The following is a 15,547-nucleotide window of genomic DNA, read 5'->3' as shown; positions in this document are numbered from 1 at the left end:
GTTGGAAGACAAAGCATATTTTGTAAGTGGCATGATTTCTGGGCTCAAATTTAGAACAGAGCCACAGCTTTCAACAACCCCAAAATAACTTATTGTGACTCACGAAATTTAGAAAGATGGAGATTATTAAAAAAAGAAAACCTTAATTTACTATGTGACCTCTAAGTGTCTCGGCTGAAAATTGTAAAGATAGAGGCGGGGCACGGTGGCTCAAGCCTGTAATCCCAGCACTTTGGGGCCGAGACGGGCGGATCACGAGGTCAGGAGATCGAGACCATCCTGGCTAACATGGTGAAACCCCGTCTCTACTAAAAAATACAAAAAACTAGCTGGGCGAGGTGGCGGGCGCCTGTAGTCCCAGCTACTCGGGAGGCTGAGGCAGGAGAATGGCTCAAAACCCGGGAGGTGGAGCTTGCAGTGAGCTGAGATCCGGCCACTGCACTCCAGCCCGGGCGACAGAGCGAGACTCCGTCTCAAAAAAAAAAAAAAAAAAAGAAAATTGTAAAGATAGAAAGGTAAATCAAAAGATATAGAGACTGTAATCATGCACTTAATGAAGCGCTAAGTCAAAATATTTTTGGCATATGTTAAAGTTTAATTTTATCACTTTTTTTAACAGGAACTATAGCTATTTGCAAGTACATATAAAACTACAATGTTACATATAAACGACCAATTAAGAACTTTTTAAGAAATGAGACTAATCTAGCAACTTTATTTAAATGTTTAACTTAAGGGAATAATTAAGGATGTCCATACAAAAGGATTTAGCCGTGACATGAGAATGTTCACCCTGGCAAATCAATGGAAATTGTTAAACGTGCAAAAGGGAACTGTTGGAATAAATTGCAATACCTTCATATGATCGTATATCATAACCTTTTAAAATGGTATTAAAGAGTTGCATAAATTGACTTAAACACATATTCGTAACACATCACTGAATAGGAGAAATGCAGGCCAGCAAAGAACATAGAGTTGGTCCACTTTCTACAAAACAAAGACTAATAGCACGACAGCAGGGAAGGGGGAACGTGTCAACGTATACTTGTGTATATGTCTATATATGCATAGCAAGTAGGAACTTGAAAGGATATATATCAAATTGTTTACACAGATTACCTCAGGCCACTGTCCTCTTCTGTGAGATTTAAAAAGCTCCCCCAAAACGTTATTACTCCCATCACCAGTACACAAAAAACGGGGGAAAGGCTGTTTCCAGTTCTCAGCCTTTAAACAACTCTAAATATCAGTACTCACAGTGGCATATTGCAAAGGAATCAACAGTGCACACTTAGGGGCAAACCACATATTGAGCTAATGAAGAGCTCACTGTGATTAAGACTGGATCAAATAATAGTAAAACATAAGCAAATTTTATCTGAATTCTGTCATGAATATGCATGCTGTGATAACATTAAAAAGGCATGGCAGCCTATTCCAAACGGTAAGAACAGTTTTGTGCAAACAGTGGGTCTTTGGGTGTTTGAACTCCCACCACGTAAGGGCAAACTCGATATACATGCTAATGGCCTACAATTATGAAACTAAAAAAGAAAAATGCTAAAGGATGCCAGAGTGAACCTCAGTGAAGGCCACAGAGACCCACTCTCTTTTACATTTTTACAAATAAACTTAAACTATAAATTAGAAGTACAAATAATCATGAGTGGCTCTAACATTCAAATGAAGTAAATGGATTGTGTAGGAGATTAACCCCGTAACTTTGTTTCTTTTTCAAACATTTCTTGACGAGCTCGTTGATGATGGTGATGTTTATCTCCTTCTTCTCCGCAGCCAAGCCCAGCCAAAGAATGGCACAGAGCGGTTGCTGCCCAAGCCTGGGTGCTCCTGGTGGTCCTGCACGATGGGCTGTGCAGTAGGGTCGTCGTTGGGAGAACCCTCCTTGGACTCTCCTTGCGCAGGCTCGGCGCTGTCGGTGAGGCTCACCTCACAAAGATCTTTGGAGAGAGGGAGGCGGGGATCTGAGCACAGTGGGAGCGCCCCCTGCTCCTGCCTGCCCGCCTGCATGAGGGCTCTACTCACCACCATGCTGGTCAGCAGCCCCAAGCTCCTGGCAGGGTGGGGCTCCTGGACTGGGCTCATGAGCAGGGTTCTGGGCAGCGGCCAGGAATTTGCTGTGCTTGTTGTTGCGGTCAGCACAAGCCACAGCCGCATCTCCTGCAGCGCCAGCAGCTTCACCTGGAGGGAGGGGTGCTCAGGTGTCACCCTGCTGCTGGCGCCCACCCTCACGCCCACCCCCACCCCCACAGAGATGTTGCACACCCTACCTTCATCTCCTCCCTGTGCCGGACCAGCCTGATGATGTCCTCCTCCCACTGCTGCATCTTCGGCACTGCCCCCTGCCTCTGTTATGAGGTGACGAACATTCCTGCGGGAGGACAGGGCTCAGACGCTGGGGCCCCTCCGAAGGCCCTGCAGCTCCCCCCGCCGTGTCCTGGCCTCCCACTCACTGATGGCATCTCTCCCTCCGGTAATGGATGAATCGAATTTCCTGTTTCTTCACCAGCTCACTCAGGACTGCCGTCTTCTCCCGGTGGTCCATAATGCCACTCTGGAGCCAAAATAATGGGGTCACATCTCGGCAGCAACCTGCCCTCAGGTAGCATTTTCAAGTCATGGCGAAGCTGGAGGTGAGTCCTGGCATGGGCCAGCTTCCCTATGACTTCCTCAGGGCCCGGTGGGTCTCCCCACTCACAGACTCGCCCCCAGTCCCTGGGGCTGGGATCGCTGCCTCTGGCTCCTTCTGGGCCGAGGCCACCCAGTGAGCCAGGCGCTGGCAGCACACCCTCTGCTCTTTCACCCGCTCTCATAACCGTGCCTGCTCCTGCTGGGCACTGGCTCCAGTGGAGCTGAAAAATGCCACCTGAGGGCAAGACGTGCGCATTCGTATAGGGGCATACACAGAACAAATGGGGCAGAGAGGTGGAGCGCAGCCCCTTCCCTTGGGGCCTCAGAGAGTGCACCTGTTGCTCACAGGGGAAATGGTGTCTGACCACTGGCTCTCGGAAGGGGTGAGGGTGCAGAGAAATCAGAAGGCAGGGAAAGTAAGAGCATAAAGGGGTTTTCGAGGGACCAGAGAGGAAGGTGGCAAAATAGGTGCAGGGGGAGTCAGGCTCACCATGGCCTCCCAGCTCTCCAGGTCCTCCTCCTCACTGTCCAGATGTCCTCCTCCATCTCCTGTGGGGGGTGGCCAGAGGGCTCCTCAGACAACCCAACAAGGCAGGTACTGTGGGCCCAACTCTGCCCCCACCCTCACTATGTAACCCTGAGCCAGCCCTTCCCAGAGAGGAATGAGCTGCTGTTCTTTATTTTTCTTTTAAGAACCAAGGTCTTGCTATACCGCCCAGGCACAGTCCCACTACCGGTCGGTGCAGGAGTTCTGACCTGCACCGTTTCTGACCTGGCCCAGTTCAGCCATCCTTAGGCAACTTGGTGGCCCCCCGCTCCCAGGAGGTCACCATATTGATGCCGAACTTAGTGCAGGCACCCAGTCGGCATAATGACCAGCTGTTCTAAAGGTCTCTTCCAACTCCTCAATCCTGTGCTGCTCACAGTCCCCCCTTCCTCCTGGGGCTCTCTCCTCTTCCTCTGAGCGGTCTCCCGTACCTTCCCCAGAGAGAGCCTTGTGGTTCAACGGGGCATTCAGCTGCTGGCTCTCCTGGCTGGCAGCTTCCAGGCACTCCTAAGGGGCCAGGAAAGAGTGAGAAGGCATGGAGTTTGCCAGGTCGTCCCCCTCACAGCTCCGTCTTCAGCAGCTCCCTCCCCTAGGTCTCCTGCAACTTTTGGCGGGCCATCTCGGCCACCGGTTTGCCCCAAGATTCCTGCTGCTGCAGCTGGTTCATTAGCTGGGTCTGCTGCAGTAACTGCCTGTGCAGCGCCTCCTTCTCAGAGGTCAGCTGCTGATAGGTGGCCACGGACTGCTGCAAGTGACCCAGGTAATGGTCTGGCTGCTGCTGCAGACTCTGAGCCTCTTGCCTCTTCAGCTCCACCTACAGGAAGACCCTGGGCATGAGAGCACCTTGTGTCTGGCTTCCAGATTCTGGGCCCATTAATAGGGTCGCGAGGGCACTGTGGGGCTCTGACAGAGCCTGCCCAGGACCCTCGCCCCTAACTCCAGGCCTAAGTGACTGCCTCCCTTTCCTAGAACACCATGCCTCCTTCCCCAGGCTCAAATCTCATACCCTCTTCTCACCATTTAAACTGTAGGCCACAGACTGCTGGAAAAGCAGTGGGAGCCAGCCGCCATCTGCTAAGTGTGCTACAGGCCTAGTGCTTTCCATGTATTATCTCATTTAATCCTCAGCAGCTCTGTAAGGAAAATGCTAACTTCCTTTTAAAGTTAAAGAAACAGAAACTTAGAGATGCAAAGTACTTGAATGGTGACCAGTGAAACCAAGGCTGGAATCCAGTTGTAACCTAAGGAGCCTTTTTGTTCTGTTTTGAGACAGAGTGTCACTCTGTGGCCCAGGCTAGAGTGCAGCGGTGCAATCTCAGCTCACTGCAACCTTCACCTCCTGGGCTCAAGAGATTCTCGTGCCTCAGCCTCCTGAGTAGGTGGGATTACAGGCATGCACCACCATGCCCGTTTTGTTTGTTTGTTTGTTTTCATAATTTTAGTAGGGATGTTACCATGTTGGCCAGGCTGATCTCAAACTCCCGACCTCAAGTGAGTCTCCTGCCTCAGCCTCCCAAAGTGCTGGGATTATAGGTGTGAGCCACCGTGCCTGGCATAAGGAGCCTCTTATAGCACTGTGTCTTCCCCTATGACTGGGGGCTCCATGCCTCTAGCTGGGATGACGATTTCCAGACCTGAGAGTAGCCCAGCCAGGGGTACCGACCTCTAAAAGTCAGAAGGCAGGAAGGAAGAAGCAGTCACAAGACTGCCCTGGAGGGTGCTGGGGTCACCTGCCCCCAGGCTGCAGCTGCCTCTGGCCTGGCACACCCCTCCCCAGAGGCTGGTGCCCGCCTCCCAGCCCTTCTTGGATGGGGCAGAGGTTACTGTCTCCTTCACCTCGTCCAGCTTCTCCAGTAGCTCCTGTGCTTGCTGCTCCACCTGCAGTGCGCTCTTGTTCTCGTTGTTCTGGACAGAGAGAAGCAATCAGCAGCCACCCACTGCAGCTGGAGACCCCAGAACTTGGTGTCTGCCTCCCATGGCACCAGGAAGGGTGTAGGCAGGTTAGAAAAATCATCCCCTCTCTCCCACAGCCACCAGAGCAGGGCTCTGGCTCACAGGTGCCTTTAGAAGTAATATTTCACGTGAGGGCTACACTGCCCCGTTTTACAAGTTGGGAAACAAAGGCCTGGAGGACTAGGGAGGAGGGCAGGCTCCCCAGGTGGGGCAACGCACCAGCTCCTCGACGCCGCTCTGTGGCTCGGCCAGCTGCTGAAGTCTCTCCTCCTGCTCCCGAAGCCTCTCCTTTTGTGCCTGGTTCAGGAGACTCACGTGCTGATGGTTTTCCACCTGGGCCTGGAGCTCTGCTGACACTCGCTCTAGTTCCTTCCTCAGGTGCTGCAGCTCCTCCTCAGGGGGCACTGCTGGGGGCTCCGGGGACAGGGGTTCAGCTGAGAAAGGAAGCAGACAATAAGGGCCTCTGGATTCTCAAAAACAAAAACAAAACAAAACAAACAACAACAACAACAAACACCCTCCTCTTGGTGCACAGCTCCTCTCAGGCTCCCCAAACTTGGCCTCACTGCGAATGATTCCTCGCACCCGGATGGTAGCCAATCTTCCAAACCACTTTCAGATGGAGAGCACTGTGGGTGACTGACAATGGGCCCCATTTGCTGATGGGGACACTGAGGCTCACGGAGATGACAAGATTTGCCATTTCCCGGCACAGACCTCTTTCCCTCTGCCTCAAAGCCCTTCCATCCACTCACCTCCGTGGGGTATTCTAAGCCCCCCCTCCACAGCCCTCTGATGCCAGGCCTGCTCCCAGGTCACGCCAGCCACATCTTACCCATCTGGTTTTTGAATTTGGACAAGCTCCTCTTCAGCTCCTCCACCCGATGCACATCATCCTTCTTCTCTTTCTTCAAGGTGCAAACCTGCCCAAAGCACAGGGGAAAAGGGCCCTGGAGAGAGGGGCTGGTGGCTGGACAGGCTGCCATCTCCCTCTCTGCCCCCACCTCCACAAAGCCCAGACCCATGACCACCTCTGGCTGTACTATTCCCATGTTACAGACACTTAGAAAGATCCAGTGACCGATCTAAGATGGGAGAGCTGAATGGTCAGACCTCACCTCCTGCCACATTTTTCTCATCCTCTGCTGCCACCAGGCCCTCTCTCCTTTTAGATGTTGAGCATATTCATCTCTCTCTAGCTGGGCTTGTTTAAGCGACTCCCTCATCTGCAAGAATGGGCACAGAAGTTAGGAAGGGCTGTCACTGGTCCTCACCTGCTCCTGGCCACTGGGATCATTTTCCTTCCACATCTCTCCCTCTGCAAAACCTCACCCGTGTCAGGCGTTTTTTCAGCCGTGTCTTCTCCTGTATGGACTGCTCTAACTGCCACTCAATAAGTGCTTGACTGCGGCTTGAGAACTGGATGGTGAAGAGTGAGAAGTTTCCATCTGGTGAGCCCGGGCCATACCACACAGTGCCCCTTAAAAGGGCTAGGGCTGGGCTCAATATACAACTCGGTCAGTAAAGATCAAGGCATTTCCAAGCCCATGGTCTGGTTTTTAAAAGAACTCAGTAAAGTTGGAAGGGCCAGGAAAAGAGATCGAATTTACAGCTGGCTAACAGAGGCCCAGAGAGATCAGATAATATTGCTATTGTTATTACTGTTATTACCACTGTTGAACCTTTATGGAGTGCTTCAGCAGGTACCATGCTAGCAATCCCATTTAATCCTCGCAACCACCATAGGAGACAGTTACTATGATTACCGCTATTGTGTAGATGAAAAAACATGGAGTATTTGAGGTTAAATGCTTGCCTAAGATCACTTAGGCAGAGTTGGGATTTGAACACCCAGGTCTATCCGATTCTCTAAGCCCATTTTTCTTGCTGGGGATGGGGGCACAGATAGGAAGGGGACAATTAATCTTTTGATTACTTTCTGAAAGGATGATACATTCGAATAGTCCAAAACTCAGAAGGTAAAGAAGGGAAGTATCTCCCAGCCACCCTGTTGCTCTCTCCTGAGTTTATTATGAACCTTGCAGACATGTTTTATGTATATTATCATAGTATGTACACACACGCATACACACACACACACACACACACATACACACACACACACACAGTTTCCTCTCTACAGAAATGGTAACATACTAAAGGTACTCTTCTGTACCTTCACAGTACAAGTACCCAATACCCCACCTAGGACTTGGCCAAGACCACAGCCAGGTAAGGGCAGGGCAGGCACTTGGCCTGCAAGCTCTGCGTCCAGTGCTCGCTCCCCACTGCACCCCCCAACTCACCCACAGCAGCTGACTCCTCCCCAGGCTGCCTCTAACAACCAGACACAAAAGCAGCAAGAAATGGCCATGCTGCCTTCTGGGCAGGACACTCCATCCTGCAGAAGGGACCTTTAGGCTCACTCCTCCATCTGCGAAGCCGGGCTCCCAGGGGACAGGGCAGATGGTTGAACTCACACTGATCTCCTTCTCCTCCTGTGTGGCGGGGACAGCAGAGAGAGCCTGCTCTAACTCTCCTATACACTGCACTGTATATTGCAGGCGGCCAGACAGATCCTTGGACTCTTCTGTAATGAGAGAGTTGAGATGGGGCCCAAAGGACTCTCCCTAAAGACCCTTCAAAGTGCCAGGTTGAAGGATAACAGGGTGCCCAGATTCCCACCTTCAAAGTATCTGAGAGAACGTTGTGTGTGATACAGGTCCGTATTTAGTTTCTCTATCTGTCTATTCAATCTCTGGATTTGAACCTTTGGGAGAAAAGCCAAGCAAGTGCTGGAAGAGAAGGAAAGAAACATTCTCCGGAGGACAGGAGAAAACTTCACACCCTCCACTCACCTCTAGCTCCCTTTCAGTTTTCTGTTTCTCATTGTTTGCCTTCTTTTCCTATAGGAAGAGGAAGACAGAGCTCTTACCAGGGGGAGGCAGAGATGGCACAGCAAGAGACATGCCCCAGAATGTCATCAATGCCCCAGGACAGGCCCACCCATGAGACCAGGTTATCAGGGACCCTGTTGGGATGGGGTGCAATCTAAGGGGTGAGCCTTCTTCCCCAGGTTGGGAGTGGGCGAGACTGGGGCCTCTACGTCTGAGTGCCCCCCAAACCCAGCAGTCATGTCTCAAGGAAACAAAGAAATCACATTACTTCTTCCAGCTGATGTTCCACTTGTTTCTTCTGTTGTTCCTGTGGGGGGAGTCAAATGAAGGTGACGGAGGGTGGCCCCCTCAACTCTATTCCCCAGGCCAGGAAGCCGTAGGCAGGGGCCAGGAATGGATTTTAAAGGCAAAGTTCTCAGACCCAATGGGAACACGAACTGGTTAAGTCTCCTCAAGCTCCCAAGGACAGAGGATTTGGGTCTCTGTTGGTTTTTGCCCACAGCCACAGAACTCAAAGTCTGAATGTGGAATCTCTTGAGAGGACAGGAACATAAACCTCTAGAGATGGAGTTTGAGAAAGGCCACCCCTTCTGCCTGCTTGTGATTTAGAAAAGTGCATTCATTCAGTAAACATTTACTGCGCACGAACGGGTCAGGAACGGTTCTTCACAGCAGATACAGGCTAACGGAAAAGGACAGACAGCAGCTCTTGGCCCTGAGGTTTCCATTCTAGGGGCCCTTTAAATCTTGGACTCTCAGAGCTAACAGACACCTTTGATACTCACTACCTCCTCTGGAAACACGAGTCCAAAAAGCAGAGGCGGCTTGTCCAGAATCAAAGAGCAAATTAGGGACTGAGTCATGGCAGAAATACGGGCCCCCTGCCAACCAGTCAGGCTCGCACTCCCCCCGAGAGGCAACAACCCCAGGGCGTGTGTAGCAAGGACTAGAGCAGGGGTGTGTGGAGAGGAGAGAGTCGGCAAAGAGGGCAGCAAAAGAAGAGCCACGCTGTGTGCTCTGGGGTCCCTCCAAGTGAGGTCAGGGTGCCCCAGCTCCCTATTTGCCTTGGCACCAGGGACTCCCAGTCCCTTTCTTCAGGGCCCCAAGGGGAAACTGGAGCCTGGGATTGGCAGCCTGGAATCAAGGGACCCCACTGGATTCTTACCAAAGATTTGATGATGTTATTCAGTTGATTGATTTTTACGGACCTCGAGTCCAGGGCTGCTGGTAGTTCTTGGCACAGGCTCTGAAGTGCATGTAGAGAAGAGGAGGTGGAGGAGGAGTTGGGGGAGTGGTAGGGAGAACAATCATTAGGGCTGGGGTGTGTGTGGGCTGTCTCAGCTGGCACAGGGGCACCCAGTCCCCGCTGTAGGAGGAGGGTGGAGGGCTGGCCTGCAGGGTCACTGCACCTCCGCCCAGAGCCTCTTACCTCCAGATCCTTGAGGGGTACAGATGACGTAGGGCCCTCTCCGTCGATACCTGTTGCTGACTACAAGAGATGAGAGTGCACATGGAGATGTTCTGTCCCTCAGTGTCTAAGCCCTCTGACTTCCTTTCTTCCCCATCAACTGGCAACATTTTCTTTTCTGCCTGTCTTGGACCTTTGTCCCATAACTCCTTTATGCCAACTTCTCTCATGGTTCTTATCTCCCCACCATCCGACCCTGGGGCCCTTTCAGTGACTCCTGATGGCAAATGGCTGTTCTCATTGTCCTGGCTTCCCCTTGAGACCGGGGATGAGGAAAATCAAACACAATGACCACATCCTGGTGTCCTGGGTGTTTACAGCAGGCCATGTACTAGGGATTCACATAAAACAATAACAAATCTCATTTAAACCTCACAAATGGAAGTCAAACAATAATACCACCTCTATTATACAGACGTGCAAAGAGAGGCCCAAAGAGCTCAAGCAGCTCACCCTAAATCATATCCCTAGCAGATGGAGAGGCAGGATTCAAACCCAGAATTCTTAACTAGTACCCAACAGTCCATTCACAATCTTAACAATTACCCTCTACTGCCCCTTGGGCCCCCTGTCCCCAGGAGCCTGGTCAGCCAAGACTCACATCCCCAGGTGAGTGGCAACCACCAGAAGTGGCTGTCTCAGGGACACGGCCATTTGTTTTCCTGTTCTTCACTCCTGCTGGAGCCCCAGGGCTGTTTCTCTGCCAATATTCTTTTAACTGTGGGAAAGAAGAGCAGTAATCCTCATGAGAACCATGAGCCCCTACAGCCACATCCTCCTTTACAGCTTTTACAAAATACTCTTATACACCATCTGATTCAATGACACCAACCACTGTACAAGGTGTTGTCACCATCATTTAGTGACTGAGAGGGATTGATATCATGGCTAGGAAAAAAAAAGGAAAGGAAAATGTGATAGTGGAACTTTGAAATCAGTCTTCTGACTCCAAGCTCTGGGGTTTTGAGAAGAATCAGCAGCTGCCTGGGACCAAAACCAGAGGCAGAGGTAGAAAAGTAAACATTAAGTAGGCAGGAACTCTGTGCCGTGTGGTTTAGAGTCATACATCCTCACATGTCTGTTAGTGTGAAGAAGTGCACCAGTAACTCTTAAACTTTTATATCAATGTGTCCTCATGGCAGAAGGCAGCCTTTCTGTGAAATCTGGGAATTTATCAGAAAGAGGACAACCCAAGCCTCATTTCAGAGAGAAGTCTGATATACTCTTGGAAACCTGTGACTGTCATCCCTAAGTACATTAATGTTTTTTCTCCTGATCTCAAGAGAATCAAGGGAAACTGATGCTTCAGAAAGATGTCCCATATTTGTCCCGTGGCACTCAAGGTACACCAGGTTGAGATAATATGAGGAAGATTCAAGCTGTCAAGTTCAGTTTCCCAAGATCTATTCCACAGAAGATGAGCAAATCTCACTTCAGAGAACACTGACTGAAGGGTAGTCTGGCCCAGAACCATGGAGAATTAGAATATGAGGTGGAGAACTCAGAACAAAATGTTAAAATCTCTCTCTGGAAAGTAGAAACCTGGGAGAAAACCAAACCGAACCAATTCTCTCATTGTCATCCAGAGATACTGTCAATGTTTTGCGCTCACGGGGGAAGTGTAGGCTTTTCCCCCGTCAATGTCAATGTTAAGGGAGCGAGGCAGTCTGAAACCTCTTGCTCCTAGGTCCCACAGTCTCCATTCCCCTTTCAGCTGGAAATTTGTGCTGTGACCAGAGGAACCAGAAATGGGGTGAGAACGCTTAGGGGACTGGGTCATAAGATCAAAGGCCGGTCTTCCAGTAATGACAGTTTCTAGGCAGACTGTGACATCACTACATTCCACTCCTCCTGGTGAGGGGGAGGGACCACATCAGTGCAATGTCCTAGTCACCACTCCACTATGGGGGAGGGAAACACAAGGTTGGGACCCAGGTCCTTGGAGACGCCAGTGCAAAGAGCCCAGGGAGGTTGACCTTGAGGCAGCAGGATGGGAGGGCAGAGTGTGCAGCAGGGAGCCACAGGAGTCACCAGCCCAAAGTCACCCAGGCATGACTCAGGAGGGCAGGGCCTGGGGCTGGGGGACCAAGGTCCCTAGAGGTGCAAGCCAAAAGAGCCCAGGGAGGTCAAGCTTGGGGAAACAGGAGATGAGGGCCCAGTAATGCAGCGGGAAGCCCCAGGAGTCACCCGCCCAAAGTCACCCTGGGGTGCTTGGCAAGGGCAGGGACTGGGCTGCTTGCTGAAGGGGTGAGGCTGACTGACAAAACTTTGATGGGGGTAGCCCAGAGGCACCAGGGTTAGCAGGCCCAGTCCGGTGTGCCTCAGGAGTGGTATGGACTCTGGCAGTGGTCTTGTTGTCAGAGGGGATCTGTGGCTGGGTTGGGAGGCCATGACCTGGTACGTTTTTACCTTTTTCTTGGCCTCAGCCAATATGCTCTGTCGAGTTTCTTCTGCCATTGCAGAGTGGGGAGGGAGGCGGGGTTGGGGCCACATCAGCAAAATCCCAGCGAGCACTGATCAACACCTCCAGTCACCTACCAGGCAGCTGTGTGACTGAGCCAGAGGAGGCGTAACCAGGGTTGCAGTAGAATGCCAAATAGGGGCGTGGCCTTAAGGCTCCAAGCCCATTGGTCAATTAGAAAGATGAAAGGGAATGGGGGCGTGGCTAGACAGCAGTGTGTCCAGAGGGACTTGTGGCTCACAAGGAAAGCTGCCCATGCAACTGCTGTCCCCACCCACTCTAAGAGAGGGGAGAGGTTGTCCACTCTGGGAGAATGGAGGGGCTTTAAAAGCTTTAAAAAATATATGTGTGTGTACTTTATATATATGTGTGTCCGTGTGTGTGTCTATGTTTACTTCCAGAGCTGTCTTCATTACCCAGTTTCTATGCAAGATCTGTGATTTTGGCCTATATTTTTCATCTTCAAATACAGTATAAAATTTACCAGTATTACCTTAACTGAGATACAGAGCCTATAAAAATGGAAAATCCATAGCATGCTTGATGATTAATGAAGCAGACTATATTATCCAACATTCCAAAAAGAAAAAATAATCACAATGATTTCTCTATTTTGGAAAAACGTTTCTCTTCTTCTACGTTATTGTTAAGATTTTTTTTTCCTGTCTGGTGAGAATTAGAGAAGGCAGGGGCCTGATCCTGGCAAGGGGACGAGTATCAGGGAAAGGGAAGCCATTCTAGAGGGAGCAAATCCTCAACACCAGATACTCTAATGTCCAAATGGGTGTGGTGCATTTTGGAAACATCCTTAGATCAGCATGACTGGGGCTCTGAGCGATGAAAACAGATGGAGTTTAACTGGGGATGGGGCAAAGGACTGCTAGGTTTTCTTTCTTAGTAAGTCTTTTTTTTTTTTTTGAGACAGCAGGCTCACTCTGTCACACAGGCTGGAGTGCAGTGGCACAATCTCAGCTCACGCCAACGTCTGCTTAGCGATTCTTCAGGCTCAGCCTCCTGAGTAGCTGGGACTACAGGCGTGCATCACCATGCCTGGCCAGAATGCCAGAATTCCAAAGGATTTATGCAGATACTTCACCCTCAAGGAAGCAAAAACTCCCACCCTAAGTGCAGGGTGTGTAGTGACTTCCTTCCAAACAGTACAGCATGGAGAGGAGGGAAGAGAGTAACTCTGTAGTGGAGAATCCTGACAAGCACTATCTTGGTCAGGTGATCAATACCAATGGTGATAAGTCATGTTGATAGTGTGTACCCTCGATATAACAGAGAGGTGTTGATAATGGTTCCTTATCTCCCCAAACCCATAAATAGCCCTAGTCTAAACATGAAAAAAAAATTAGATGAATTATGAATTCCAACAGTCAGCATTCAACAAAATACTTGCCTAGTACTCAAAATTATCAAGGTAATCAAAACAAGGAACATCTGAAAAACTTAAACACTGCCAGTCAAGAGCAGTTCAAGGAGACATGACAACTGTTTTTCCCTGTACATAACCTGTGATAAAATTTAATTGATAAATTAGGTCCACTGTGAGGTTAACAACAATAATAATATAGGACAATTTTAACAACAGACTGTAATAAAAGTTATGTTAGGCCGGGCGCGGTGGCTCAAGCCTGTAATCCCAGCACTTTGGGAGGCCGAGACGGGCGGATCACGAGGTCAGGAGATCGAGACCATCCTGGCTAACACGGTGAAACCCCATCTCTACTAAAAAATACAAAAAAACTAGCCGGGCGAGGTGGCGGGCGCCTGGAGTCCCAGCTACTCGGGAGGCTGAGGCAGGAGAATAGCGTGAACCCGGGAGGCGGAGCTTGCAGTGAGCTGAGATCTGGCCACTGCACTCCAGCCTGGGCGACAGAGCAAGACTCCGTCTCAAAAAAAAAAAATTAAAAAATAAAAGTTATGTAGGCTGGATGAGTTGGCTCACGCCTGTAATCCCAGCACTTTGGGAGGCCGACGCAGGCAGATCACCCGAGGTTGGGAGTTTGAGACCAGCCTGACCAACATGAAGAAACCCCGTCTCTACTAAAAATACAAAATTAGCTGGGCAGGGTTGCGCATGCCTGTAATCCCAGCTACTCTGGAGGCTGAGGCAGAAGAATCACTTGAACCCGGGAGGCGGAGGTTGTGGTGAGCAGAGATTGTGCCATTGCACTCCAGCCTAGGCAACAGGAGTGAAATTCCGTCCCAAAAAATAAAAATAAAAATAAAAATAAAAGTTATGAGGCCGGGTGTGGTAGCTCACACCTGTAATCCCAACACTTTGGGAGGCTCAGGCAGCCAGATCACCTGAGGTCATGAGTTGGAGACCAGCCTGGCCAACACGGTGAGACTCCGTCTCTACTAAAAGTACTAAAATTAGCCAGGCATGGTGGTGGGTGCCTGTAGTCCCAGCTACTCGGGAGGCTGAGGCAGGAGAATTGCTTGAACCCAGGAGGTGGAGGTTGCAGTGAGCTGAGAACATGCCATAGCACTCTAGCCTGGGCAACAGAGCAAGACTCCATCTCAAAAATAAATAAATAAATAAATAAAAAGTTATGTGAATGTGGTCTCTCTCTCTCAAAATATATTATTGTATTATCCACACCTATTTTCAGACTGCCATTGACTGCAGGCAACTGAAAGCCTGGAAAGCAAAACTACAGATAAGGGGAACTGCTGTACTTCAAATGGACACAGGCATCAATGAAAGAGCTTCCAGCAGGGTGCAGTGGCTGATGCCCGTAATCCCAGCACCTTGGGAGGCTGAGGCGGGAGGATCATGAGGTCGGGAGATGGAGACCATCCTGGCCAACATGGTGAAACCTGTCTCTACTAAAAATACAAAAATTAGCTGGGCGCGGTGGCACGCACCTGTAGTCCCAGCTACTCAGGAGGCTCAGGCAGGAGAATCGCTTGAACCAGGGAGGCGGAGGTTGCAGTGAGCCGAGATTGCGCCACTGCACTCCAGCCTGGTGACAGAGCCAGACTCTGTCTCAAAAAAAAAAAAAAAAAAGAAAAGAAAAAAGAAAGAGCCTTCAGTGGCCAAAACAGGAACAATCTGAGCAATAATAGAAAGTAGTATTGGTGGGTTCTGGAAGTTAAAAATAAAAAAATTAAAATAGACCTGGGGCAGTGGCTCATGTCTGTAATCCCAGCACTTTGGGAGGCCAAGACGGGTGGATCACCTGAGGTCAGGAATTCGAGACCAGCCTGGTTGGGTAAAACCCTATCTCTACTAAAAATACAAAACTTAGTCGGGCGTGGTGGCACACACCTGTAGTCCCAGCTATTCGGGAGGCTGAGACATGAGAATTGCTTGAACCTGGGAGGCGGAGGTTGAGGTGAGCCAAGATTGCACCACTGCACTCCAGCCTGGCCAACAGAGTGAGACTCAGTCTCCAAAAAAAAAAGGGAAAAAAAGAAAAAAATGTTCATAATTCTATACTGATAAATAAACAGAAAAAGGGTGAAAAAAACTACATTTGAGAATCCTGAAGAACACTCCTTCAGCCAGGTAATCAAGAGTAAGATCAATAGTGATAAGTCAAGCTGATATGCACCCT

The 15,547-nt window shown here is 50.1% G+C and overlaps 1 protein-coding gene and 1 long non-coding RNA gene across 4 annotated transcripts; one reads left to right on the top strand and one right to left on the bottom strand.

The window, feature by feature from the left end:
- Positions 1 to 1,759: 1,759 nt before the first annotated feature.
- On the bottom strand, positions 1,760 to 12,090 carry LOC117088320 (golgin subfamily A member 8C-like). Of its 3 annotated transcripts, XM_033219524.1 has the most exons (19): positions 11,927 to 12,090; positions 10,119 to 10,235; positions 9,479 to 9,538; positions 9,215 to 9,295; positions 8,318 to 8,356; positions 8,011 to 8,058; positions 7,838 to 7,922; positions 7,633 to 7,742; positions 6,485 to 6,571; positions 6,271 to 6,378; positions 5,988 to 6,075; positions 5,372 to 5,586; positions 5,036 to 5,104; positions 3,631 to 3,706; positions 3,143 to 3,201; positions 2,475 to 2,575; positions 2,292 to 2,392; positions 2,047 to 2,202; positions 1,760 to 1,961 (listed from the first exon to the last, which is right to left on the bottom strand). In XM_033219524.1, exons 1-19 carry the CDS (start codon positions 12,008 to 12,010, stop codon positions 1,777 to 1,779), a joined length of 1,869 nt encoding a protein of 622 aa, XP_033075415.1. In that variant the 5' UTR covers positions 12,011 to 12,090; the 3' UTR covers positions 1,760 to 1,776. The 3 variants fall into 3 exon arrangements, with proteins under 3 accessions (XP_033075415.1, XP_033075429.1, XP_033075422.1); XM_033219538.1 differs by lacking the exons at positions 3,143 to 3,201; positions 3,631 to 3,706; positions 9,479 to 9,538 and adding an exon at positions 2,720 to 2,767 and having other exon boundaries at positions 4,991 to 5,104; positions 9,215 to 9,341; positions 10,129 to 10,235; XM_033219531.1 differs by lacking the exons at positions 3,143 to 3,201; positions 3,631 to 3,706; positions 10,119 to 10,235; positions 11,927 to 12,090 and adding exons at positions 2,720 to 2,767; positions 9,551 to 9,724 and having other exon boundaries at positions 4,991 to 5,104; positions 9,215 to 9,506.
- On the top strand, positions 1,801 to 8,281 carry LOC117088342. Its single transcript, XR_004439165.1, has 3 exons — positions 1,801 to 1,939; positions 2,274 to 2,654; positions 8,065 to 8,281. It is a non-coding gene; the product is annotated as an uncharacterized LOC117088342 (long non-coding RNA).
- Positions 12,091 to 15,547: the final 3,457 nt, after the last annotated feature.

The sequence above is a fragment of the Trachypithecus francoisi genome, unplaced genomic scaffold, assembly GCF_009764315.1.
Source record: "Trachypithecus francoisi isolate TF-2019V2 unplaced genomic scaffold, Tfra_2.0 Contig00743, whole genome shotgun sequence".
NCBI lineage: Eukaryota > Metazoa > Chordata > Mammalia > Primates > Cercopithecidae > Trachypithecus > Trachypithecus francoisi.
Note: the sequence above shows the minus strand (reverse complement) of the source record. Positions and strands in the feature narration are given on the sequence as shown.